This window comes from Bos grunniens, chromosome 22, assembly GCF_055505025.1.
Source record: "Bos grunniens cultivar Pamir isolate PY7600 chromosome 22, Bosgru_T2T1.0, whole genome shotgun sequence".
Taxonomy (NCBI): Eukaryota; Metazoa; Chordata; class Mammalia; order Artiodactyla; family Bovidae; genus Bos; species Bos grunniens.
Window position 1 is genome coordinate 44,544,031 of NC_141186.1, and position 27,315 is coordinate 44,571,345.

Sequence of the window (27,315 nt, forward strand, 5' to 3'; positions counted from 1 at the left end):
TGCATTTCTTTTCCATGAGGATGGTCTTGATCCCTGTCTCCTGTACAATGTCACGAACCTCATTCCATAGTTCATCAGGCACTCTATCTATCAGATCTAGGCCCTTAAATCTATTTCTCACTTCCACTGTATAATCATAAGGGATTTGATTTAGGTCATACCTGAATGGCCTAGTGGTTTTCCCTATTTTCTTCAATTTAAGTCTGAATTTGGTAATAAGGAGTTCATGATGCGAGCCACAGTCAGCTCCCAGTATTGTTTTTGTTGACTGTATAGAGCTTCTCCATCTTTGGCTGCAAAGAATAGAATCAATCTGATTTCGGTGTTGACCATCTGGTGATGTCCATGTGTAGAGTCTTCTCTTGTGTTGTTGAAAGAGGGTGTTTGTTATGACCAGTGCATTTTCTTGGCAAAACTCTGTTAGAGTTTGCCCTGCTTCCTGTATTCCAAGGCCAAATTTGCCTGTTACTCCAGGTGTTTCTTGACTTCCTACTTTTGCATTCCAGTCCCCTATAATGAAAAGGACATCTTTTTTGGGTGTTAGTTCTAAAAGGTCTTGTAGGTCTTGATAGAACTGTTCAACTTCAGCTTCTTCAGCGTTACTGGTTGGGGCATAGACTTGGATTACTGTGATATTGAATGGTTTGCCTTGGAAATGAACAGAGATCATTCTGTCATTTTTGAGATTGCATCCAAGTACTGCATTTTGGACTCTTTTGTTGACCATGATGGCCACTCCATTTCTTTTGAGGGATTCCTGCCAGCAGTAGTAGATATAATGGTCATCTTAGTTAAATTCACCCATTCCAGTCCATTTTAGTTTGCTGATTCCTAGAATGTCGATATTCAATCTTGCCATCTCTTGTTTGACCACTTTCAATTTGCCTTGATTCATGGAACTGACATTCCAGGTTCCTATGCAATATTGCTCTTTACAGCATCAGACTTTGTTTCTATCACCAGTCACATCCACAGCTGGGTATTGTTTTTGCTTTGGCTCCATCTCTTCATTCTTTCTGGAGTTATTTCTCCACTGATCTCCAGTAGCATATTGGGCACCTACTGACCTGGGGAGTTCCTCTTTCAGTATCCTATCATTTTGCCTTTTCATACTGTTCATGGGGTTCTCAAGGCAAGAATACTGAAGTGGTTTGCCATTCCCTTCTCCAGTGGACCACATTCTGTCAAATCTCTCCACCATGACCCACCCGTCTTGGGTTGCCCCACAGGCATGGCTTAGTTTCATTGAGTTTGTGGTCCTAGTGTGATTCAGTCATGTCCAACTCTGAGGGTTATGGACTGTAGCCCACCAGTCTCCTCTGTCCATGGGATTCTCCAGGCAAGAATACTGGAGTGGGTTGCCATGCCCTCCTCCAGGGGATCTTCCCAATCCAGGATTGGACCCGAGTCTCCTGTGCTGGCAAGCAGGTTCTTTACCACTAGCACCACCTGGGAAGCCCCTCTCCATAAGTAAATAGTTAGATTTGTTGTTGTTCAGTCACTAGGTCATGTCCGACTCTTTGTGACCCCATATGACTGCAGTATGCCAGGCTCCTCTGTCCTTCACTATCTCTTGCAGTTTGCTCAGATTCATGTCCATTGAGTCAGTGATGCAATCTAACAACCTTATCCCCTGCTGGCCCCTTCTTTTCCTTTCAATCTTTCCCAGCATCAGGGTCTTTTCCAATAAGTTGGCTGTGTCACATGGCCAAAGTATTGGAGCTTCAGCATCAGTTCTTCCAGTGAATATTCAGGGTTTATTTCCTTTAGGATTGACTGGTTTGATCTCCTTGCAGGAATAGAAGGAATTCTCAAGAGTCTTCTCCAACAGCACAATTCAAAACCATCAGTTCTTTGGTGCTCAACCTTCTTTATATAAATGTGTGCATGTGTGTATATACATATGTATTAAATAAATTTATATATTATATATTTAAATAAAGATGTTATATATTATGTAATATTTATATATTATATATTTAAATAAATTTATATATTACATATATATTGAAATTTATTTTATACATTTATATATACATATATATGTATATGCTAAATACCTACAAGAGTACTTATTTTATATATTTATATATACATAAATATGTATATACTAAATACTTAACTATGAGAGCAATTACAATTACTTTCACACAAGTATAGTTGTCAGAAGAAAAAAGTTTAACATGGCAAAATATATTAACTCCTCCACCATTCATAAGCTTGCCAACTGTTACAACAATGTATTTCATAACTGTTTTTTTTTTTTTTCTGGTCTAGAGTCCAGTTCAGGATCATGCATTGCACTTATTGCCACTTGTTCTTTGGTCTTCTTTAATCTGGAACAGTTTCCCAGGCCTGTTTGGTGTTTCTTGATTTTGACTCTTTTGAAGAATAGAAGCCAGTTAGGTTGTACAGTTTCCTTCTCTGTGGGCCTATTAGATGTTTTTCATGACTAGATTCAGAATTTGCACTTTAAAAGTATCTAGAGTGATGGAAGAATGCCTTTTTTAGGCTGTGCATTTATTTTTCACAGTTCAAGAGGTTTGGAGGACCAAGATCAAGGTGCTGAACTATATGGTGTCTGGCAAGGAGCTTCTTCCTGATTTGCAGACAGCCACCTTCTTTCTGTGTCCGTAAATGACAAAGAAAACAATCTTCTCTTTCATGTCTCTTCTTATAAAAGCACTAATCCCATTCATGAGAGTTCTGTCCTCACCACCTAATCACCTCTCAAAGGTCCCACCTCCAAATACCATCACATTGGGAGTTAGGGCTTCAACAAGGGAATTTGGGAGATTCAAACATTCAGTCCGTAACAGGAGAGGATCAGGTGCAAGTGAGGGTCCTCATCAGACAGTACCAGGGAGGCCTGAGCCTTTGCTTCCACAGTTAGTCTTAATGAAGCCTCTGGACTGAGGCTCTGGCTATTAAATGGGAGGTCCGCTCAGTCCTTTCTGTGTCTTGTACAGGGGACAGCCGATGCAAAGGTCATTCATCTTTAAATTTTTTCCCAGCTTTATCTTTAAAAACTCATGTAAGATGACATTCCATTCTTGTTAAAGTATATAAATAAAGGCTTACCTGGCTTCCCACAAAGTTAGGTTGATGGACCGTTTTTATTCTGTGGCTTAAACCCGCCTCCTATTCCACTACTCGGTTTTAGAAGCACAGAGTTGTGTTCAGCATGTCTTAGGTTCAGTACCCTAGAAGCAGACCTGGGTACAAGTGCAAGTAGTTTATTTGATCACTAGAAACACTGGTGAGGGACTGAGGAAGAGAAACAGGGTACGGGGTGTGATCATGAATAGGTTAGCTCTGTGAACACCTGGGGTCAAACCTGCTGGGGACTTCTGGGAGACTGCACGATATGGGAGACTGCATGAAACTTTGCTGCACGATCGACTCAATCTGGGGAGCTTCTGCAAACTCCTGAGGTTCAGAATCTGCAGATGGCAAGAGCCAGTCCCTGGGAGCTTCTTAAACTCCTCTAGTGTTTCCAGTGTATGGTCAAAACTGAGAAGACTGTATTTCAGAGTGTCCCCTCAAGCTTTAGGAAGCTGGAGTGTTTACCTGCCAACTGCAGTTCATCACAGGTTGAGGGCTGCTCTTGGTGACATTAACAGCCAAGCATTTCTGGCCTGTAAAAAGCTGAGGCATGCCAGGGAATGGTGATTGCCCAGGGGACATGGGCCAACAGTATCAGCTACTAGCTGGATATGATATCAAATCCTGGCTTTGTCCAAGCACTCTTAGAGCAGTTTTAATCATGTCATTTAAACTCTTTAAGCCTCAGTTTCCTTCTCCTGGTGGCTCAGATGGTGAAAAATCTGCCTGTAGTGCAGGAGACCCAGGTTCGATCCCTGAGTCAGAAAGATCCCCTGGAGAAGGGAATGGCTACCCACCCTAGTATTCTTGCCTGGAGAATTCCATGGACAAAGGGCCTGGCAGGCTACAGTCCATGGGGTTGCAGAGTCAGACGTGACTGAGTGACTGAACACTTTTCCTCGTGTATAATAACTTCTTTGTCCAAGCTGTGAGGATCAGATATAATATATGGAAAGCACCCAGCATGCAGTGAATTCTTAACAGATCTTTGTTTTAAACCCAGCAAGTGGAAAGAGGGAGGGGAGGAAGGGACTACTTGAAGCATCCAGAACATGCCATAAAGCAATGCAGATTGTGAGTTCTAATCTGGTTAGATAACACCAAATAGTTCTACTAGGGAAATTTTTCTTTATTTAAAGGAATGCTATGATGAGTTGTCAGGATATACACAGTGGCTGAGCAGCTGCAACCCATTTCTCTGGCATGTTCCATCTCTGCTGTGTGTGCCAAGTTGTCCCCAGGAGTAGTGGATGCAGAAACCAGTAGTCGAAGGGAAATTGCTCTTCCTATAGATAAACGCCTGCCTGCTAGTATTTGGGGACACCACTCAGGAATGCATGGGGTGCTGTGGCTACAAAGGCATTACCAGCACTGAGGTCTGTCCTGATAAGAAAAGGCAGGAGTCCCAAGTGAAGAAGTGAGAACTCTTCTTGTAAAATCAGATTCCCAATATTATCATGGGCAATAAGCGCATTTGAGTCTGAATTGTACAGTTGGACCATCTGAGTTCCTTGGTTATGTGGAGTAATTCTCTAGAAATTAAGCAATTTATTGGGACATTCCCTAAACTATATGGGTTTCTATTTTTGTTGATAAGGGCTTCAGACAGTTCTGTGCGGGAATAATTTTAATACATAAGAGTTCTTTATGCTGGTAAAAGTAAGTGAATTAACAAATAACGGAGGACCAGGGAGGCACCAGTGATAACAGTGTATAATGAACCACAGATTGTGGCTAAGCCACTTCAGTACCCCTGAGAGCAGAAGGAAACAATAGAAAACAATTACAGTAATTATTAGAAGGCTTAGGGGGAAAGTGCCCTGTTTAATTAGGTTTTGTGCTTCTTGTCAGATTCCATCATTGGCAACCTTTATGAACATGAGCCTCCTTTCCCACCTCAGATGGGTGCGCATAATGGAGTTTGTCTGGAGCAGTCTATCTGGAAAATATATTTGCCAGTGCTCTGCCCTGGACAGACAAGTTTTCTGTCTTCTCTCCTGCTCCTTTGGCCTTGAATGTTTGGAGAGAAAAGTGGTCTGTAAATGTTCATGTGATGATCGTGAAACTGGCTGCTCTCAATTGTCAGGGCTGCTGGTGACCCTGGCAGGTTGTGACACCTGGTGGTGACCCCTGACCTCTCATCTGCCTGGTTGAACATCTTTTCCTTCCCTTGGGAGAGGAAGACCTTTCCTTGGTCAATGTGACCTTATCTCTGCTTCCCAGCAAGCTAAAGGCCAGGTGTTCTGGGGCCAAACTCAATCTTTGGGGGTTTTCCTGATTTGCCAAAATCAAGTCAGTGGGTACACTCTTGTACACGAGTGGAATTTTATCCATGTTTCCCATTCCCCCCCAATCCCGGTGCCATTCCTGTTGTTACTGCTGCTGCTACTAGTGATAACCAATGCTGAGAAGTTGCTGTGTGACAGGCATTGTGGTGAGCCCTTTACTCACACTGATCTATTTGATGCTCATGATATCCTTATTTATTTTATAAACAAGGAAACTGAGGTTGAGAGAGGAGAAATTATGTGCTTAAGGTTCTATACCATGCGGCATGACGAGGACATGAACCTACCAAGTCTCACTTCAGAGCCCACAGTTAATGGCATCTGAGCACAAAATCGTATATTATGTTGTGCTCAGTTGTATCCTACTCTTTGCTGTGCTACGGACTGCAGCCTGCCAGGCTCCTCTGTCCATGGGATTCACTGGGAAAGAAAACTGGAGTGGATTGCCATTTCCTTCTCTAGGGGATCTTCCTGACCCAGGGATTGAACCCACATCTCCTCCAGCTCCTGCGTTGCAGGTAGATTCTTTACCACTGAGCCACCACTTAGTTAAGATATATTTACCAGCGGCTCAGGGAGCACCATGATTTCCAGGTTTTCTACCCCGTGAGCACATTAAAGAGTCTAGGGGAAAAAAGATAATGGTTCCTGGATGCTGGAGAAGGGAGGCTGTTTTTTAAAATAAGGTATTAAAAATGGAGCAGGGATTCCCTCTCAGTTTTTTTGCTCAGCCCTGGAGCTGAGACAGAGGAGAAATGAGACGTGGATCCTCTCCTGCTCAAACTAAAGTTTAGTGAGTCAAGTTCCAGCTAAGGACAAGTACAAGAACATAAAATCCTTTTCTAATCTCTCCCTAAAGAAGGCGCAGATGAAAGGCCTCATCAAAGCCTCTGAAACCACCAAAGCTGTTTGCCAGCAAAGAGATAAATCAGGAAGGTTTGAGATCTGGTTTGAATTTAATAATTACAAATGACTAATCAGGGCACATTCGCTGTCAAGTCAGGAGCTGTACTGCCTCCACCAGTGCATTTCTGCTGCTCTGGTCACTTGGTTATTAAATAGAAAAGCCCTGTGATTAAATCACAGGGCTGTTCCAACACTAATCAATTAAATCTCGGTCATTTAAAATTAAGTCAGGCCTTGCACTTGCCCTGCCTCTGTGACAGAAGTGGGAACCACACACTGCAAACGTGACTGAAGGTATCCAGAGAGCATCCGTTTATAGCCCTATGTGATGTGGGTACTTAGAGGAGGGTCAGGCTGCATCCCAGGTAGGATTGCCTCCTCCACCATCTCTAATACCCACATCTTCTTTGCCTGCCTCTCAACATCCAGTAACAACAAATCAGCAGTGACAATAGTAGTAATAGTGATTATGATAGTAACCACAGAAGCAATAATAATTACCATTTTTTAATCTCTCGCCATATGCCTGGCCCTGTTGTAAATATTTTTTCTGCTTTAATCCTTCAAATAAGCCCATGATGAAGAAATCAACGTTTATGGAAATATATCATAGACACTTCCATATCTCACACACCTGGAACCTGCCTGGCCCATAGTTCATCCTCTATAAATATTTGTCGTGTGACTGAAGTGATAGAGAGCATCAGTATCTGTGATACACATCAGTTGCTGTGATAAGATCAGAGCAAGGAGAAGTGATGGATCCTGAACTCAATCTGTCTCATTTATTCTCTTTGTTTCCTTGAGGTATGTAGGTAAATGTCTTATGAGCCTTTTTATATTGTTCTAAGGCACATATTGTTTTAAATGTAAATTTACTTTATGTGCTTCTCTGATGGCTCAGGTGGTAAACAATCTGCCTGCAATGCAGGAGACCCGGATTCAATCCCTGGATTGGAAAGATCCCGTGGAGAAGGGAATGGCAACCCATTCCAGTATTCTTGCCTGAGAAATCCCATGGACAGAGGAGCCTGCCAGGCTATGGTCCTGGGGTCGCAGAGTTGGACATGACTGAGCGACTAAGACTTTCACACTTCCCTTCACATTTTTTATATTAATTTAAATAAATCACACTTTGTTTTTAAACAATATAAAAAGAGAAGTAGCACTGGATGGCGAGAGGATCAGTGGTTTGGGAACCAGCAATGGCACCCAACTCCAGTACTCGTGCCTGGAAAATCCCATGGACGGAGGAGCCTGGTAGGCTGCAGTTCATGGGGTCTCGAAGAGTCGGACACGACTGAGCGACTTCACTTTCACTTTTCACTTTCATGCATTGGAGAAGGAAATGGCAACCCACTCCAGTGTTCTTGCCTGGAGAATCCCAGGGATGGGGGAGCCTGGTGGGCTGCCGTCTATGGGGTCGCACAGAGTCAGACACAACTAAAGTGACTTAGCAGCAGCAGCAGCAGCAGCAGCTGGTATAGAGAAAACTCCCCTCTCCAGCATTTGCTAGTTTTGTGACCTTGAACAAATCCCTGAAGCCTTCCCACGCTTCAGTATTCTCTGTAAAATGAACACCAGCATGCTCACTGAGGCCAGGCTGAGGAGAAGCTGGAAAGGAATAGTTCTTTAAATGGTGAGCACAGTGAGTGGCTCATAGCAGACACCCAGTTCCTGCACCCACTTCTCTCCACCCCCACTGTATATCTGAGAGTGTTTCTCCTCTGCTTCCAAGACTCAAAACCTCAAAGGATCCCAAGATTTGGGTCTAGAGAGACTGTAAGCTGAGCCTAATAAGAATCAGACAGGCTTAGACCTGGGACCAGCTCTTCTGCAAATCCATCAGCTGAGGACAGGTAGGGTCACTGCTCTTGGCAGAGAGCCTTACCCGGAACCACAGAAAAACACTTGTTCCCAGACCATTTACTGATGAGATTTATGTGTCTGCCTTGTGCTGTCAGAAGGTAGCCAAGCCTAAGAGGAGGTGGTCACAGAGAGGCCTGGAGAACAGTGATGTGCTGTGAAAGTGGATGGTGTCACCAGGAATGAGTCTCAGAGTCCTCCCCATCTGTCCAGAGAGACCTGTATCTCCATTAGAACTCAGATCCACATGTACAGATGACTTTGCCCTGTTGCAGATTAACAGAGAGCCTCCTGGTCGGTTTTTGAGCCAAGAAGCATGAGGTTTTTCCAGCACCCGAGCACCTCTAGAAAGCATCTCCATGAAATATGTAGCCTGCAGGGTTAAGGAATCAGACCGTATACTCTAGCCCTTTGTTCCCGTACATTCCCTTCCGTAACTGCTTTTCCTCCCTGACTCAGATAGGTGTTCAGAAAAAGGGTTCAGATGCCAAATCAGGTCGCTTATGGTTGGATTCAGCCAGCTGTTTCATTTCAGTTGGGCTGTTATCAATCCTGGACTCGTTGCTCCTGAAGCACAGAGCCTGGGTGTGCATGGTGTTACTCAGGGAAGTGCATGCTTGCTGCCTAGTCATGGGTGTGCCTCACCCTTGAACAGACCTGACACTTCTTCTCACATTAGGAGTGAAAATCACCAGTGTTCCACTTGGACCAACGTCTGAATTTTTTTTTTAACTTATTGTTAAAATTGTAATTGTTAAAAGTTGTCATTTTTTTTAAACTTATCTGTATAATTTAAGGAAAATAAATGCCCCTGCTGGTTAAGAAAAAGAGTCTCTTATTTGAAAAGCAAAAATTACAGCATGAACTTGCATGTTTTGAGTCCCCAAGGAAATTTGAGGTTGAAGAATTTTAGCCTTCAGTGATCTTTGCTTTTGAGGTTTTGATTTAATTTTGGCAGCCAGGTGGTTAGCGGAAGGGAAGGGTGTCGCCCCAAGAACACGGGCCTCCTTTATTTATTCTTTTTTTAGTCACTCATTCAGAGATTATTCATTGACCTGCTGCTCAGCACAGGACGCTGGGGTTTTAAGTTATGCACTCAAATCAGAGAGCCCAGACTCCAGCACAGTCCCTGGGCTCACCCACGGTGCACTGTTTTTCATAGTTGAAAGGGAAGTGGACTGTGCATTCGCCTCAGTGACTGGGACGAGAATAACAGGGTGGGTCTCTGGCTCTTCAAACAGGCTGAGAACCCATGAGACCAAGTATGTAAATGCAGGTGTTTGAGACACAGAGTTCTTCCTCCCTCGGAGCTGCCCCGGGTCATGTCTCCATGACTTCTGACGCGCACGGAAGGGTGGTGCTGGGCTGGTGGAATGGGTACCCGTTTGTTCCCCTCCACCGTGCCCTCCTTCCCCGAAGTTGGATAATAGTGAAGAAGACAAGCTTCTCAAAGGCAGCGGGGTCAGAAGTATCAACAACAACAAGAAATGAAGAAACACTCTTCTGGGGGAGTTGGCTAGGTACCAGGTACTGTAGCCTGTTCTAAGAATGTGATCATGACAGACCAAATCCTGCCTCTGTGTGCTTGCGTCTCATGAGAAAGTCAACCCGAAAACAGAAAATTAAAGTATCTCTCTGAAGTGAGTCTCTCCTGCTGGTCTCTGTCTCTGCAGCTTGTCTGAGTCATTCACGGCAGAGATCACAGTCTAAAATATGTTGTTTTCTTTTTATTCCCAGTTAGTGGGAAGGGAGCATTCCTGGCTCGTTCGCTGCTGGATCCTAGCACCCAGAGCAGGGCCTCGCACATCGGAAGTGCTCGGTGAACATAGCAAATGAGCACATGACCTAGTGACCCTGTGACGTGTTTGCACTGGGCCCAAAGTTTAAACTGCAGACTCCTTCTGTGTTGCTGACTGTGGTCAGTTAACACCCTGTGCAATGGAAATTGAAAAGAACACCCACTTTGATAATCCATGCAGATTTTACTTTGTAAAATGGGTGGGTTTCTTAAGGAGATCTTTCTATCCCAGGTTAACCGGCTGTGGCTTACTTTAAAGGCCACTAGAGGACTTTTGTCTTCTGCATTTGGCTCTTGGTACATAGAAGCATCTGAGGTTAGTGATGCTTAGGAGGCTGTGTTCCAACCCTCGGTGGTATATTGAGTTGGTCTGGAGAGGGCTGCATGCCCATGAGAGAAAGAGCCTCTGTTAGTGTCCTCTGTCCTTCACTAGGGTGGGATTTTGGGGGTAACAGGCCACTGTAAATGTGTCATGTTGACAAAATCATTGAGCCCTCAAAATGAACCTGCAGCATCATAAAACTCTGTAATCTAACAACACCAGGTCGCGGCACACATCTCTGTAGCTTACAGTTTGGGTAAACCCGGGAGCCAGCATTTATTGTGCCGTTACCATGTGCCAGCCGTCATTCCAGGTCCTGTATACATATCTTCTGTAATCCTCAGGACAGCCTGACCTGGTGGTTAATGACCACTTTACAGATAACACCCCAGAACCTCCGCCCTCTCATGGGATTTCCCAAGATTGAAGGTCTAATTCTGTAGCCTCCCAAGGCAAGAGAAGCCAGGCTCAGGAAATGGCATAGGTTGTCCTGGGTGGCAGGGCACCAGCGCAGATTTCCCTACTCTTTTACCCCAGCACACGTTACTGATTGATTGCAGCCTTCCCTCACTTGCTGTGCTGTGAAATCCTTCTCAATACAGCACTCAAGGGAGACACTGCCAGGCATTCCGAATGGCAAATGAGTCATAACCTGTTTGCCAAGTGTGCTTTAAATGGGGTGTGTGTGTGTGTGTGTGAAGGGTTTTGCCCTAGGAATTAGAATCTTGGATTCAGGGTATTATACCATAGCCGTGTAACTTGGGAGCCATTTGTTTATCTCTCCTAACTTCAATTTATTTACCTGTAGAATGGTAATACCTTGCCATACTCACCTCCAAAAGTCACCATATAAATACTCAATGACACCACAGTGCCGCTTTTAATTGTAACTGAATGATGAATCAGTATGGGTCATGTCCCTACACAAACATGAAGCAGCGCCCCCCCCCCCCAAATGACAAGCAGCTTTCAGCATCCTCTTGGGACTCCCCCAAAGCCCATGAGTGGAGTATTTGGCTCCCTAACAATCACCAATCACATGGTGAACTTGTTAGGGAAGATTCTTGGATATTATCTCAGAATGGCTGATTGAGGATCCTGGCTCCTAGCATTGGATCTCTAAATTCTTCCCCTGCTCAAGTGGAATGATGTATGGGATCTAGCACTCCATACTCTGTATGGAACCATGTTAACCTTTAGGATTTGAAACATCTAGGTAGCTGGTGACGGAAAAGAGGCCCCAGTCTCCTCCCCATCTGTGTCAGGCAAACTCTTAATTCATTCATCAGACCTGTTCAAATGCCTCCTCCTCTGAGAAAACACCCCCAGCTCCCACCAAGGCCAAGCTGATTACTGCCTCACTGTGCTCCAGAGCCCTCCAGCCCACAGGCTGAGCACTTACTGTGCACCAGGCACTCTGCTGTGTGCTAACACACATCACTGTATTTATTTCTCCCTGCTGGAGAATAAAAGCTTATGTTACCACCTCCACCTTAGAGTTGAGAAAGGGTGACTCAGGCAAGTGAAGTGACTTTCCCTAGGATAATTGGATCTTACTGCCTTATAATCACACCAGAGTCTGTGTCTCTTACAGGAATATGATAATTACGTGAGTTAATGTGAGCTCCTTAACTAGGGAAGTTGCCAATCTCGGCATTCCTGGGAGCAAACACAGGACCTGGTGCATAATAAAGTGAAAGTGAAAGTGAAGTCGCTCAGTTGTGTCCGACTCTTTGCAACCCCATGGACTGTAGCCTATCAGGCTCCTCCGTCCATGGGATTTTCCAGGCAAGAGTGCTGGAGTGAATTGCCATTTCCTTCTCCAGGGGATCTTCCTGACCCAGGAATTGAACCCTGATTTCCTGCATTGCAGGCAGACGCTTTACCGTCTGAGTTACTAAGTCGTGCATAATAGGTGCTCAACAAATCTTTGTTGAGCTAAAGAAATAATAGAAGAGTTATAGTGAGATAGCCAAGGACAGATAAGGACTGGGTGCTTTCCAGCATCTGCCTGTGTTCACACTCATCATCTAATAGAGGAGAAAGGGCAGGAGGTGATAAACTTCTCTGAGGGCTGAAGGCTCCAACTGTCTCTCATACCACTCCACTGTAACCTCATACCAGGGATTCCGGTCAGTCGGCAGCTTTCTGCCAAGTAGGGGACTTAGCAAGTCACACATTAGAGACTCGAGAAATACTTACTTGATTGGTTAGGCTAGAGATGCAGAAGAGAAGTAAATGTGTCTCTGAAGAGCTTGATTGTGTTTGCGAATGGAATTTCTTTTCTTTTTATACAGAGGATAATACATTTTTCCAACCCCATAGACTTCCATGGTCATAAGTTCATTTCAAATATAGTTTTCTTCAGTTCCAATAGTGACTCTTCTGAGTCTTAGTGTTTATGGCTCTAAAATGGGAAGGTTGGAGATGTCTAAGGTTCTTTCCAACTTTCTGGTTCTGTGATGACATCAGCACCCTGGATGAAGTTTAGAACAAATTTAACTTACACAAGTACAAAGCAGCGCTAAAAATGGAATATCTTTAAGTGAATTAGATTATTTCCAGTCTCATGTCTTCTTCCATGTTAATAAAAATCTGAACTCTGTGTCTAAATTTCTAAGTCTTGTTATACAGAAACATTTAGAAGAAAAGAAACTATAAAGAGAAACAAACTGTAGCAGCTTGACTAAGAACAATAATGGAAACAAGTTATCCCAGAGCTTAATCGTTTCCTGTAATTTCTTAGGCTTTCTTAGAACTCGGTCTAAGGTTTTGCGTAACATGGTAGAAATGATAAGGATTACATGTGCTATTTGATTGCATTTTTTTCTTTCCTTAATCAAAGTCATAATCCTTGTTTACATTTGAACTTTGTTTTATTATTTGTTTCACAGCGGAAACGGAAGCAGAGCACCCCGGATGAAGATGCGGTTAGCCTTTGTAGTCTCGATATAAGTGTAAGTACAGTCCTTCCTACATCCCCTGCCATGGGAACACCTCTCATCTCTGAATGTATTTGTTAACATGCTATGGGCTTTAGGTGGGCTCCCAGGATTCAGTTACAGAGGTTGGGATCTTGCGGGGAAATGTTAAAAATTTTTTTTTTCATTTTACTGGAAGAAGCTGTGTGGCCAGCTTAAACTTCCAAGCCACTTGTTTATTGCTTGTCTCATAAAATGAACGATGAAATCAGTGCGTCTGGATAGAATCTAGATAAAGGCCGCTGTGCCGCATTAGAGACTGAGTACTAAAGGTGTGTCCCCTTCAGAGGAAGTTGGCAGATTGTCCTGACTCAAGCCACTGCATGGCTCAAAGGCCAGAAGAAGTGTCTGGCAGCATGGCTGAGGGAATGGCTTTGGTTTCAGCAGCTTAGTTTGAATGAAGATTCTATACTTAGATTTGTATGACACCTATCTTCTCCTGTTTTCTCATGAGGAAAAGACTTAACAGAATTGTTGTGAGGATCACACAAAACAATCAAAGTGAGAGTACCAACTGCATAGCCTGGTACATAGTAGACAACTCACCAAATGTTAACCTCACTATATTTTCCTTTAAAAGCGGAAGTTTGCAAAAGATGTTTGAGTGACCTAGTAACTGTGCTAGTGATGACAGAAGTCAAAAGCTTTCTTGGATTTTTTCAGGCCCACATCTTTGGGTGCTGAATTTCAGTAGTTTTCTTTGTGTGGCCTCCTTGTCTCCCCAGTGACACAGTTGGGGAGGCTCCCCGGGCAGCTGGTGCTCTCATTGTCTAGGGCCGGGGGGTCAGGGTTCTGGCCTCCGCTGTGCTCCCCATGTCTGTTCATCGTTCACACTCCCTGGAACTTTAATCTTCATGCATGCATGGTGGATCCATCTAACATTAGGGCCTGGTCCTCCTCCTCCACAGACACTGCAAAACCCACTGTTGTGAGATGAAGCTTCTATGCTAAGAATTAAGAACTGGATCATGGTGCTGGCTCTGTCTGTAACTAATGATGTAATGTTGGGCAAGTCAGTTCCTCTCTATGGGCCTCATCTGTTTAAAAACAATTTTGAGATACAGTCTTTAAACCATTGTAAAAATGTGAAGCTCTGTTGAACACAGATTACTGGGTTCTCACTGGATAACATTTGTTTACCCATATAAGCAATGCTCTCTTAGTTATTTTTAATTGCGGCAGAGTTTTCTATGATGAACATAGCTGTGGTGGAGGGAGCCTGCGCTAGCTAGGTAAATGTATTCGCACATCTTTATTTACCACATGGTGTTTGTTCCAGTCTTTAGCCCATCATATTGGTGGGTTGGACCAGTTTATTCTGTTGCTATGGTAATAGGACAAAAAAGACGATGTTATTCTTGCTTACTGGAAGAAGCTGTGTGGCCAGCTTCTTCTTACTCATTGAACCTTTTATTGTTGACAAGTGAAGTCTTTGAAACTTTATTTATTGACAACGAGTTTTTTGGTGTTAGCAAATGTTTTTAATTTTGTGGCAATTATTAGAATGATTGGTGTTCAGAATATATAGAGCCCTTAGCCGTCATATATCCAGTCCCCTCAATTTGAAAATGAAAAAGTAGAAGCCCAGGGAAGTGTAGTGATTTAATAAGACTTTAACCTAGATCATTTCTAAGATCATTCCTCATCCTATGTTTTTTCCTGAACTATGTTTATTTTTCAGAAAAACACGTCTCTAGAAGCTTTATTCAAAGAACTACTAAACTCTTTTATATGAAAGGATTATTTGCAATCATGAGTTCTGATTTGGTTTTCATGTTGATCGGCATCCATGAGCTTACCTTCTGATCAGAGTCATCTAAGCTCATATAATGAATTATTTGATGTCTTTTCTCCTTATGCACATAGAAGGCGATGGCACCCCACTCCAGTACTCTTGCCTGAAAAATCCCATGGACGGAGGAGCCTGGAAGGCTGCAGTCCATGGGGTCGCTAAGAGTCTGACACGACTGAGCGACTTCACTTTGACTTTTCACTTTCATGCATTGGTGGAGGAAATGGCAACCCACTCCAGTGTTCTTGCCTGGAGAATCCCAGGGACAGGGGAGCCTGGTGGGCTGCCATCTGTGGGGGTCTCACAGAGTTGAACATGACTGAAGTGACTTAGCAGCAGCAGCAGGTCTTTACACAGCCACAAAAGATACATCTCCCTCCCTTGCTGTATCTCTTAACCATATCGTATCATGTTTTGTCACAGTAAAGAGACTTTCATGGAAGAGTCTACCTTTATGCTTAGGGATTCACCTGTGGCCAAACTCCTTTCTGATTTCTCTGTTATTTTTTCCTGTTTCTTGGCAAACAGATTCCAGAACCTGGACAGTTTCCTCCAAATATTATCATGTGATATTATAATCATTATAAAGCTTAAAAGAATCCTAGAAGCTGTTGGAGGACATGAAAACTGGTGTTTTGCAAGTTTACTGACAGTCCAGGCTGTACAGAGATGATGGGGTATGTGGCAGATACACATGTGGCCATAGAGGAAGTACTACTGATTTTCAGTGCCTTGCACCTAACAGGTATTTGGTAGAGACGAGTTGAATGAACTAGTGGATAGAGCCACTCATGAGAAAATTGTAGCCATAAAGGCTGCAATGTCTGAGTAAATATCTGAGTCCCATAAATTAATAAATAAATGGCTTTGTAGTCTCCCCAAAGGTGCTTTTTAAATGGTGATGTTCAGTAGAGTCACAGCAGCATTAATGAAGAGTTGTTTTGAGCCTATTTCTATGTGTAGTGGAAAGTATCTGAAAAAAAGGTGGGTTCCAGTGGATGACTCACACCGGAAGATGTGAGGGCTTGGGAAAGTAATATTAGTAACTCTCAATTTTGATTCCACTTCATAAGTGGAAAGACGGTCACCAGATGTATGCTTGAACATGAAGTTGCTTAACTGGGGACAGGGATCTTTGGGGGTCAAGTTTCCATTGAGTCCTAGCCCAATGCTGTACAATGAGCTCTTCATAAATACTTATTGGTTAGTGAATTTTAACAACAATGAAAAGAGTGGATCTTCCCAGTGTGTATGTGGAATTCAACACATGTACCCCCGTTCTAGAAATATATCTGTGGCCTAAAGTTGGGAAGTATTAACACAAAAACTTTCCCCTTTTGATTAAAAGCACATATTGGTGTCTGAGTGTGGATAACACCAAATATTCTCGTTGATATCTTGCTTTATTTTAAAGCCTCAGATGACAATTCTGGTACGTGCCTGCGAAAGGGTTTTCCTTCTGAACTCCTCTGCAACCTCCTATTGAACTTGAACTTAGAGACCAAACAGGAGTGGGTAAGCTAAGGAAAGAGTGTCCCTTACAGAACAGGGATCCTGTTGTTTGAGGGCCGGGTGTGTCATGGACTCTTGAGAATCTGATGATAGCACTGGGCTCCAGACAATTTTACAAGATTGACATATGATTTTATGGGTCTCACAGAGCCCAGCCAACACCCCAAGTGAGGAATTCCTCTTAAAAAGGAAACTGGAAGGGTCCTAAGGCATGGTGACGTATCTCCGCAGAATTATTCTCCCACCCTCCACTTCCAGCACTTGGTGAAAAATGAATTGTGACTGGAGAGTCCACACTATTGGACAGTATAATTGGTCTCTATTTTTTTCCCACCACTTTACGCAGTCCACTGGCTGAGCCCCCGGCTTCCTGGCAGGATAAAACACAAACTATTCCAGAGGGGGGGGAAAAAGCAGACTATATTTTTTAACACTTTTGAGAACAATTTGCAGAGTGGAGAATGCTCCCAGAAGCCGCCTACAAATCTTCTCTCACGTCAGAGGATATGAGTGGGATGGTTTCAGGGACATCGCTTCCCCCACAGCACTTTTCTCGTTTGAATTCGAGGGGGCGAGAGACTCCGGAGTAAAGAGCTGGGTTTCATGGTCCCTCAAGCAAGGCACTTGGCCGAAGAGCCAGGTGTGACCCTGATGCAGGGCACTGCTTAGCATCAAACATCCTTTATCAAAAAATATACAAATGTTGGGATAGGCCTAAGAACAGTTTCCAATGAAGAAACAGTGTAAAAGATAAAAAGGAGTATATGTTCTTTGTTGCAGATTTGGAAAATGTGAGCACTAGAATTCACTATACTCTTACCTCAAAGTAGTGGCTACATTTTAATGTATTAACTTTCTAGAGTTATATACACACTCACTTAAAACTTTTCAATTATGAAATATTTCAGGCAAAGTGGTATAAAGGATAATGTAAAATTCCAGGTAGCTACCAAATGCAACTAAAGACATGTGCCCTTAACGACGCCACAGGCCCTTAAAAAAATCCCTTGCTTTGCTGTGTTTAATGTTTATTGTTGCCTTCCCTTTCTATAAACTTGCTATGTACATGTAGCCCTAAATAGCACATATGTTATCAACTGACTTTTAAAGTTTATGTAAGCATGCAGTTTTAATGGTGATCATAACACATATTAATTTATTCCTGTATTTTCCATTTACTATATTGAAATCATGTCACCACAACCTGAAACATTCTTCAATAACATTATTTTAAATAACCATACTTTGTCAAATGGATGCACCAAGTTTATTTAGCCAGTCTTTCCTTGGATAGTTAGATAAGTTGCAGTTTTTTACTATTACAAATACCACTGATGGGCATCCAAGAATATCTTTGTGTGATTCTTGTATCAGTAGGATAAAATATAAATTTCCTGGCTAAAAGGGAATGAATATGTTTTAAACCTGTTCACAGGTTTATACTCCTTCTGGCAGTGAGAGGTAGAAATTCAGTTCAGAGCATTTGAGCCTCTCTCATGTGGAAACTTGGAATGGGAGATTGTTCTCAGTTTTCTTTCCCACATTCTCTTTCAGCTATATCGCTGGTCCCTTGCTAAGTGTGGCTTTATGTGGGACATTTGCTAACCCCACTCTTTGGCAGGAGCCCCTCCTGTTGCCCTTTCAGAGCCCAGGATCTCTAACCTGGCAGGGAGGGACTGGTAGTGGTGGAGTTGGTGGTGGGGCATCCTTTCCATGTGGCGGGGCTTCCCCACAGGAGCAGGTGGCTGAACTATAACTGGGGTTGGGATGAGACCCATTTAACCCTCACAGCAGTCCTCTGATCATGGATGTTATCATACCCTTTTTGTAGATGAGAAAACTGAAGCTTGGAGAAATAAGAAATTTGCTCAAAACCCCACATTCTTGTAGATTCAAGGCCGGAAGAGCTGGCTCCCACAGCTTCTCCATGCTGCCTCTAGCACAGGAAGGAGAAAGCATTTGACTCCAGGGCTTCTGGTGATGGATGATGGACAGGACGTTGAGCTGGTGTTTTTGGCAACCCAGCTTTGAGGTTTATGACCATGCCCCTTCAGAGTACTATAACCTGTGCTTTCCAATTACTGACCCTGTTACATGGATGCTCAGCGCACAAGAGTTGACACATGAGAAGGGGGAAAAGCTTTCCTATCTCAGTGAAGCTAAATGACGTTTCTTTGCTAGGACGTGTTAAACCAGACACGAAACAGCAGCAGGATTATTTTATCTCTGCTCAGCAGAGTCCAGATAATTATAAAAGATACCATTTCTGTGGTTTTGTTTCTCTTGGTCTGTTCTGGAACTTGCTAACTGGGGAGATTAGCCTTGCCCTGACCAGCATGAGGCCTTGATGAATTATGTGGGAGATTTTAATAATGCTCTTATCACCGAGGAGACCAGGCCTGCCCCTGAGACTGGGTTGTCAATAGCGCATATTTATATTTAACCTGATGGATTTTTTTTTTTTTTTCTGTTTTGGAATTACGATCTGGTCTTGCTGCCTGTGAAATTATCTGGGCCTACAGTAGTGGAGATCCTGTGTTGAGTCTCAACCCAAATCTCTGATGGCAGATCTACTCATTGTTGACATAGGCACATTTTGTCTTGCTGCTGTTACTGTTGTTTAGTTGCTAAGTCGTGTCCAACTCTTTTTGTGACCCCATGGACTACAGCCCGCCAGGCTCCTCTGTGCATAGGATTTCCCAGGCAAGAATTCTGGGATACATGGTAATTCCTAGGCATCTCCTCCTCCAGGGGATCTTCCCCACCCAGGGGTTGAACCTGGGTCTCCTGCATTGGCAGGTGTACTTACCTTCTTTATCTTGCCTTTGGCCTAATCGATTAGGCTGTCAGTGGTTGTCATTTCACAGTGTATTCACTATGGTCTTTTCTCTTTGATCCACCTCTTGAAAAGCACAGTGACAAAGGAATTCCTGGGAGCTTCAGGACATGCTCTCAGAAGCTGATCATGGGACAAAGTGTCAGTCATCATCTTTTGTCCCCCTTCAGTGACCCCCATGGGGCCCTGGATTATTGAGGGATCCTGTATTCTGAGTATACCTAGTTGTTTGAATTTGTCATCAGAATTACAGACTTTGGAAGTTTAGAGATTAATCACATTCAGTTTCTCCACCTGTAACCTGAAATCATAGCAGTGTCTTGCCTTAGAGTTATAAGGATTAAAATAAGTTAATTCATGTAGAGCATATAGTACCTGGCCCTTGGTAAGCACAAAATACACTAGCTATTGTTGCTGTTGATTTCATAATACAATATTGATTCTGTGGTTCAATTTGAAGATGTCATTGTCACAAATGTTCCATACATAGAACTGATTATGAAATTAAAAAAAAACAGAATATAAAGAGATGTATACAAGGAGTTTTATTACAGTGTTTTAAAATAATAGCCTTAAGCTGGAAACAGCATGAGTGACTAAATTATATAGAGACTTGTAAATGTATTGCAAAATAGAAGTGTAATGCGTGATTACAGAGCACATAACTCTGTAAGTTACGCCTCTAGATGGTTATGTATATATGTGTCCACTTGAAGGAACACTCAGGGAGGAACATACGCTACATTGTGGGTAGTGGTTACGTTGGGAGAATGGGTTTACAGGAAGGGGTGGTTGAGTTCCAGGGGTTCTTAACCTTTTGCGTCTTGTGAAACCTATGAACCTCCCCCCACCACCAAGACTGTTTAGATGTGCTTAAAATACAATATATGATTAGAACAAAACCCACTTTTACTGAAATATAGTTATCAAAATATTTAAAAACAAAATTGTGGTAAGAGTTACATATGTGCTTAATTAGTGCATTAAGTAACAAGATCTGGCAACAAATCCAACATCTCATACACCTTCCATGAAATGATAAGAGTAAATGATATTTTGAAATACCCTCACCAGCCACACTGTGATTTGAAAACACAGTGATTTTTATGGTGACCACGTCATGGGTCTGCTAGTGCTTCTGTGAATTGTGGTCTCCATTCATAAAGGAAGTGCTAAATTTCACTTGTTAGTAAAATTGATCTTCAGTGGGGTTTTTTTTCCATCCAAGCTCACAGATGCTCTGAATCCGTGCAATCCTTGGGCTTCTGAGGATTTTAGATTAAGAATCCCTGTTTAAGACACTCAGTCTGTTATGATAAGCTTTGTACTGTATTACTTTAGTACTTCAAATGACTAAAATTTTTTTTAATATAATAAATATAATTGATTTTGACCTGCTGGTATATGAGGTTGTTAGTGTTTTAAAGGAGGGAAAATAAAACATTACATAAAATTAAAGGATGGGGATAATGATGATAATGTTGTTTTTAGAAAGACTTTGCTATAAGCATTAAATCAGTTCAGTTCTCAACTCTTGGTGTTTATTTAGGTTTTTCTTTGAGACCAGCTTAGCTTTTTTAAATAAATGACTTAACTCACCCCAGTACTTTAGTATAAGACCTTTTATGCTTTTTCTGCTATTGAAAAACAGTTTTAGGGTAGAAAAATGTCCTTGTTTTTAAAAGATGAATACTGAAGTATTTAAAATGTCATTATATCTGTAATTTATTTTTGAATATTTTATTATAAGTTGTAAAGTAAATATTTTTAAATAATTTTATTTTTAATTACACATGTAACACTGCTTATATATTCCCACAATTAAAAAAAAAATCAAACAAGAGAGGTGGAACTAACAACCCATTAACCATCCATGGTCCCACTTACCTTCTTAGGTATAATCTGGTTATTAATTTAGTCTCCTCCCAGATATTTAGGTATATAGATAGATAGAGCTACAAAAGTGAGTTTGCGGTGGCTTTGTAAAGATGTGTTGTCATTTTTTTGTTTTACTTTGCAATTTGCTTTTCTTCTTTTAAATTGTCTGTTTTTTAGAGCAGTTTTAGGTTCACAGCAAAATGAAGCAGAAAGTGTATGTCCTGTGCCCCTACACATGTGCAGTGTCCCCCCGGTGTCAACATCCCCCACCGGAGCGGTACAGTGTGACAGCAGATGACCCTAGGTTGGCACATCAGTATTAGCACAGTCCACAGTTTACATCAGGGTTCACTCGGTGTACTTTCTCTGGGTTTTGACACACTTGTAGTGACGTATCCATTATGGTATCTTCAGAATAGCCCTGAAGATGCTCTGTGCTCTGCCTATTCATCTCTCTCTCATCTCAGCCCCTGGCAACCACCCAACTTTTTACTGTCTCCATAGTTTTACCTTTTCCAGAATGTCATACAGTTCTTTTCAGACTGGCTTCTTTAACTCATTAATAGCCATTAAGGGTCCTCCAAGTCTTTTCATGGCTTGAGAGCTCTTTTTTTTCTTTCTTTAATCACAGAAATAATATTCTGTTGTATGGATGTACCATAGTTTATTTATCCATTCGCTTAGTGAAGGGTATGTCTCATTGTTTTAACTGCTGCTTATTTTTGCACGAGACAAATGGGTCATAATTTATTTTAACAGCATTCTCCATTGAGGGGCATTTTTGTTGTTTCCAGTATTTCCCAGTTACAATGACCATCCTCATATTCCAGAGCAAGTAGTAAGGTAGATGCAAAAAAGTACCTGTGTGCACTGGTTACTTTAAAGTTAATATGAATAATATAAGTTGCCATTTTTATAATTCAAATTTTTGTGCACACAGGTAAAAACCAAATTGTTTCCAAATGCAGAACTGAACAGGCCATGAGAATTAATAGAGAGGAAAGGTTCTTTTGTCTCCATCATGAGGGCTTCATTTAAATAAAGGCTGTGCAACTATTAAACTTGTGTATCTCCAGAAGTGTATTCCTTTTCTGTCATCCATGGTTAAAAATACAAAACTACAGTTGTAAATTCAAAGGAAAAGTCTTGTTATATTGACCAAGATTACATCTCAACTGCTTTTAAATTTTTGTAGTTTATCATTAATTCCATTTTGACAGATTATTTGCAGTAAAAAGTCACTAGAAAATAATTGTTTACAAATACCTTTCTTATAGTTTATTTTTTTCTGAAACATAGTCTGGGTCTGTCCACCTGAAAATTACATAAGTAATCTTGGTTAGAAAGTACCATCCGGGCTTCTATTCCCAGCTAATTGAGTTTTTCCTCTAAATGACTTATGTAATTGCATCAAGCCTCATCTTTGATCTGGTTATGTAGTCCTAGTTTCAGTAACAGAAGCTGTTTCTCTTTCTTCTTTCTCTTCTTATTTGTGTCTGCTGCCCCTTCTCTGTGAAGAAAAGGTGGTGGGTTGACTTTGTTCCCTAAACATTTATTGTATATAAACTTTTTACATTATTGGATTAGTACTTGTATTTTGGAGGAACTTTTGAAAAATGTAGAAAGAATCCATGAGATTCTTTTTACAAATGTAAAAAGGATCCACGAGAATACTCAGGATTTGCATGTCTTCCTCCACCCAGCTCTCTAACTTAACACTGCTATGCCTGGCTCATTTTGTGGAGAGCTGAGGGTGAAGTGTTTGAATCACAGGTTTATTATCTTCAGTGGTCCAAATGCAAAGTTTTGGTTTAACTCCTTAGAAATCCTGCAGGGAATTGAAAGTGTTTATTTTGTTTCTTTCTTTAGCAGACTAACCTTTTTTTTTTTTTCTCGTAGTTACATAAATGAGATTTCTTTTACTCCCACACACCTCAAAACATCAGCCTCTAAAACTGAAATCTTCTAGTGAACACAAAAGTCAATAAATCTAAAGTATCTTCTTCGCCTTTATTTGCCAAAGTGATGCTTTTGCTAGCCAGGTCTGTATGAATTCTATCCAAGGAGATATTTATTTCTATAGAATTAATGAGTTCACTTGTTTATTGTTTAGTGCACTCATGGAAGTGATTCATGCACTAATTCAATTGACTGGTATTTATTGGACTGTACGGTATGTCGGCACAAGGACACTGAAGAAGAGAAACTTAAAGATCCATTCATCTGCAGACAAGTGGGAATTGCATACCGTTTTGTTACAAGTTAACCAATCGCAGAGAAAGCACATTTTAGCTTTTTACCCAGGACTGGTTTTCTCCTTTCTATAAGGAAATAAATCCAATTATCAGGGTTTGTTTTGAAAGAAAGAAATTTTGCTATGTATTCTGCTTGCTAACCTTTTTGTCCTAGAGAGTATCCCTGAAATTGACTTATTTCTTGCTGATTAGCCCAGAGGTTCAACTGTGGAAGTACTTCACTTTATTTTAGGTAAAACCTGACCCTGAGAAGTTATAGTCTTGCAGGTGAGCTTTGCATCTGTGCTCTCCACAGAGTGAGCCAGCATTGGGTTTCAAAGCAAGAGCCCTGGAAGGAACCTTAGAGATTATCTAGTTGAGTATATTTCATTTTGTAGATGTGGCAATGAAAGCTGAGACACGTTGCATGTCCAGCCCAAAGTGATCAAGGAAGAACAAGAATCTAATTTTGAGGATTTGTGTTCTGGATTATACCTTAAACTCAGGAGGAGGTAGAAACTAAGAGTTCTGGTTCACCACTTCCTAGCTGTGTGACTTTGCACAGTGTATTCAACTTCTCTGTGTTACGGTTTCCTTGGCTGGAAAATGCAGGTGACTAGGGTTGCTGTAAGAATTCAGTGAGATAGCGCAGGTAGGGCTGGGGCACGGTGCCTGACACAAGCAAGCACTCAGTTGCTGTTGAGAATGCAGAATATCCAGGAGCCATGGGACAAGACACAGGCAGAGATACCGTCTATTTCTGGCTTTGCTGCAAAGAGTGCTGGTATGTACCCAGCTCTCTATCAAGATTTTGTTGAGTGGATTTTTTCCCAGTGGAAACTTGGTAATTCTCATAGAGAATAAATGACACCAGGAAGGGGAAAATAAAGATTCTTAGGGGTTGCTTAAAACAAGAGGGCTAGGAAATTCTATGCCTTTTTAGGGGAAACAAGTTTGTTTTTAAATGTATTTATATTTTTAATGTATTTTTGAGATGTAATATGTATTTAAATGAGTAAATAATAATATCAGTAGGAATATTTAACTAAATGCCTCAACTGTTGATTTCATTCTGCAAAGCTTTGTTCTGAGCCCAGCTGTCGTCATCAGCAGGTGACTGGTGGTAACACCTCTGTCAGCTCTGCCTCTCAATAGAGCCACAGCCACACCATTGTCACCTCCTCAAGCTGGTCCACCTTCATCCAGCTCCCATTATCTCCATGAAGTCTGCATGATTCCAGGGGCTTCCCTGCTTCTGCCCTTGACCCTCTGTTGTTCATTCTCAGCACAGCAGCTGGACGGGTTGTCTTAAGGCTAAATAACACGCTGTTTCTCTCACGTCCCCCTCCTCGCTCAGCATCATCGCCATGTCCCGAGGCCCTGCCCACGAGGTCGTGTTGCTACTCCGGGACCTCGTCGCCTCCACACACTCTTTTCCCTGTGCTCCCACCACTCTGGCCTTTTTCTTCTTCTACACTCACACTCCAGGGCCTCTGCAACTGCAGTTTCTCTCCATTTGGAAAGCTCTTTCAGGCACCCCTATGGCTTACTTCCCATTTTCCTTCAGGTATCTGCTGAAATGTTCTTAGACTGGCTTTTGTGACCCCCCACCCTACCCCCTACCCCCGTAGAGCAGCATTTCATTCCCCACCCCCACCCCACCCTAGCACTCCCTGCTCTTCCTACATGACTTTGTATTTTTTCCTTTATGGTATTTATCATCACCTGCCACATGTTTTTTTTTAATTTATTTATTAGTATCTGTCCATACTACAATACAGCTTTCATTTTGTTTTCTGACATATTTCTAACATAGGGGGTGATATCTGGCACAGAGCACATCTACTTGATACTTGTTGGATAAATGAATGAGTGGCTGCTTCAGTTCAACATGAACACGGAAGTGGCCACTCATTCATGTGCTGTCTTTGGAAGGTTACTGTAAACATGAGCTGGATTTATCTTGTTGACATTGTAAGAATATCTGTCTTCGTCTACAAACATATTTGCATTCCCTCCTTTTGGAAGAAAATCCATAAAACAAGAGGTAAAACCAAGGCCTACCTGAAGAGACCATGTGGTGTACAAAGCAAGATAAGTGAACGTAATGCCAGGCTTTTATGAGCTAATGATATAAGTCAGTCTGGAGATAAGAGGATATAAGTGTGGAATGTACATGTGATTTCTACAGATGTGGAATCGTTGATGCCAACGCTTTCATATTTCACTCACTTTGTGCTGCAGGAATCTCTCAGGATAATGGTAGGAACGGAAATTTTCTGTTACAGTGTAAAGCATTCCCTTTCGAAGTCTCAGCTCCTTTCCATCTAACTGGTATTCATTGAGTGCAAGGCCCTGTTCCTGGTGCCCACCACGTGGGGAGAGGAGGAGAGATACATGCGAGGACTTTGTCAGGTGCACTCATCTCTGGATGATCCCAGTTAATGGAAAGAAGTGTATTCTGGGCCAGTTAGAACAGTGGGCTACTGGACATTAACTGCAGCTCAGCCTGGACTGTGTTCGGCGATGACATAGAAACGTGAGCTTGTCTTGCCTTCCTGAGCATTCTCTGTATACTCACGCTCCTGCTCAGTTGCTCAGTTGTGTCCGATTCTTTCTTGGACTGCAGCCTGCCAGGCTCCTCTCTCTGTGGGATTTCCGAGGCAAAAATGCTGTAGTGGGTTGCCATTTCCTCCTCCAGGGGATCTTCCTGACCCCAGGGATCGAACCCACCATCTCTTGTGTCTCGTGCGTTGGTGGGCAGATCTTTCTACCACTGAGCATTCTCAATACTGTGAAGAAAATAAGGGAGCCACTTTGGAGAGACCCGGCTTTGTTGGACCTGGGAATGGGCCAGGTTAACCCAACTGGACTTGGGTGGAATTCTGTCCCACTCTCCCTCCAGGGTTAGTGGAGGCGCCTCACCTGGCAAAGTGATGCGGGCCACCTGCTGTACTGACCTACCCCCTCTAGCTTTGTGTGTTTAGCTTATCTTACTTGGAAAAGGTGAATACAGTTGTGGTTTAAAGTGCCTTTTATTGACTATAAACTTCAAAGACAGTGTAAAACTAAATAAGAGGTGCTGAATGGACCCAGAAATGAACCTGATGATCTGTTCAGCTCATTCATGCTAATAACTTGAAAGGTGGCTTTTTAAAAAAAAATTTGCAAATAACCCAAAAGGCCGATAATTTATCTGTGGCTAACAGAGGTGACTGCGCTTTGAGGAAGATTTCCAAGTTCAGTGGTGCCTCATCAGCCATGGGAACTGGCTAAATTTCACAGAGGAGATAGAAGAGAGAAAACACCTTCTTTACCATGGTTTGGTTTTTCACACATTTGAATATTATGTCTAGCTGAAAAATCCTGGGCTTTAAAATATTGGACATTATCTTCCTTTGCTGCGTCGCTTCAGTCATGCCCGACTCTGTGCAACCCACCAGGCTCCCCCATCCCCAGGATTCTCCAGGCAAGAACACTGGAGTGGGTTGCCATTTCCTTCTCCAATGCATGAAAGTGAAAAGTGAAAGTGAAGTCATGTCTGACTCTTAGTGACCCCATGGATTGCAGCCCATCAGGCTCCTCTATCCATGGAATTTTACAGGCAAGAGTACTGGAGTAGGGTGCCATTGCCTTCTCCGTATATAGTCACTGCTGCTGCTGCTGCTGCTGCTAAGTCGCTTCAGTTGTGTCTGACTCTGTGCGACCCCAGAGACGGCAGCCCACCAGGCTCTGCCATCCCTGGGATTCTCCAGGCAAGAACACTGGAGTGGGTTGCCATTTCCTTCTCCATATCT

The 27,315-nt window shown here is 42.4% G+C and overlaps 1 protein-coding gene across 15 annotated transcripts in view; it reads left to right on the plus strand.

Moving 5' to 3' along the window:
* The window catches only part of ARHGEF3 (Rho guanine nucleotide exchange factor 3), a 312,981-nt gene that overhangs the window by 153,625 nt on the left and 132,041 nt on the right, over positions 1-27,315 (plus strand). For all 15 annotated transcript variants that reach the window (XM_086367396.1, XM_086367397.1, XM_086367403.1 and 12 more), the window contains one exon: positions 13,180-13,242. In XM_086367396.1, coding sequence (XP_086223522.1) covers positions 13,180-13,242 — 63 coding nt within the window. The remainder of the gene's footprint in view (positions 1-13,179; positions 13,243-27,315) is intronic.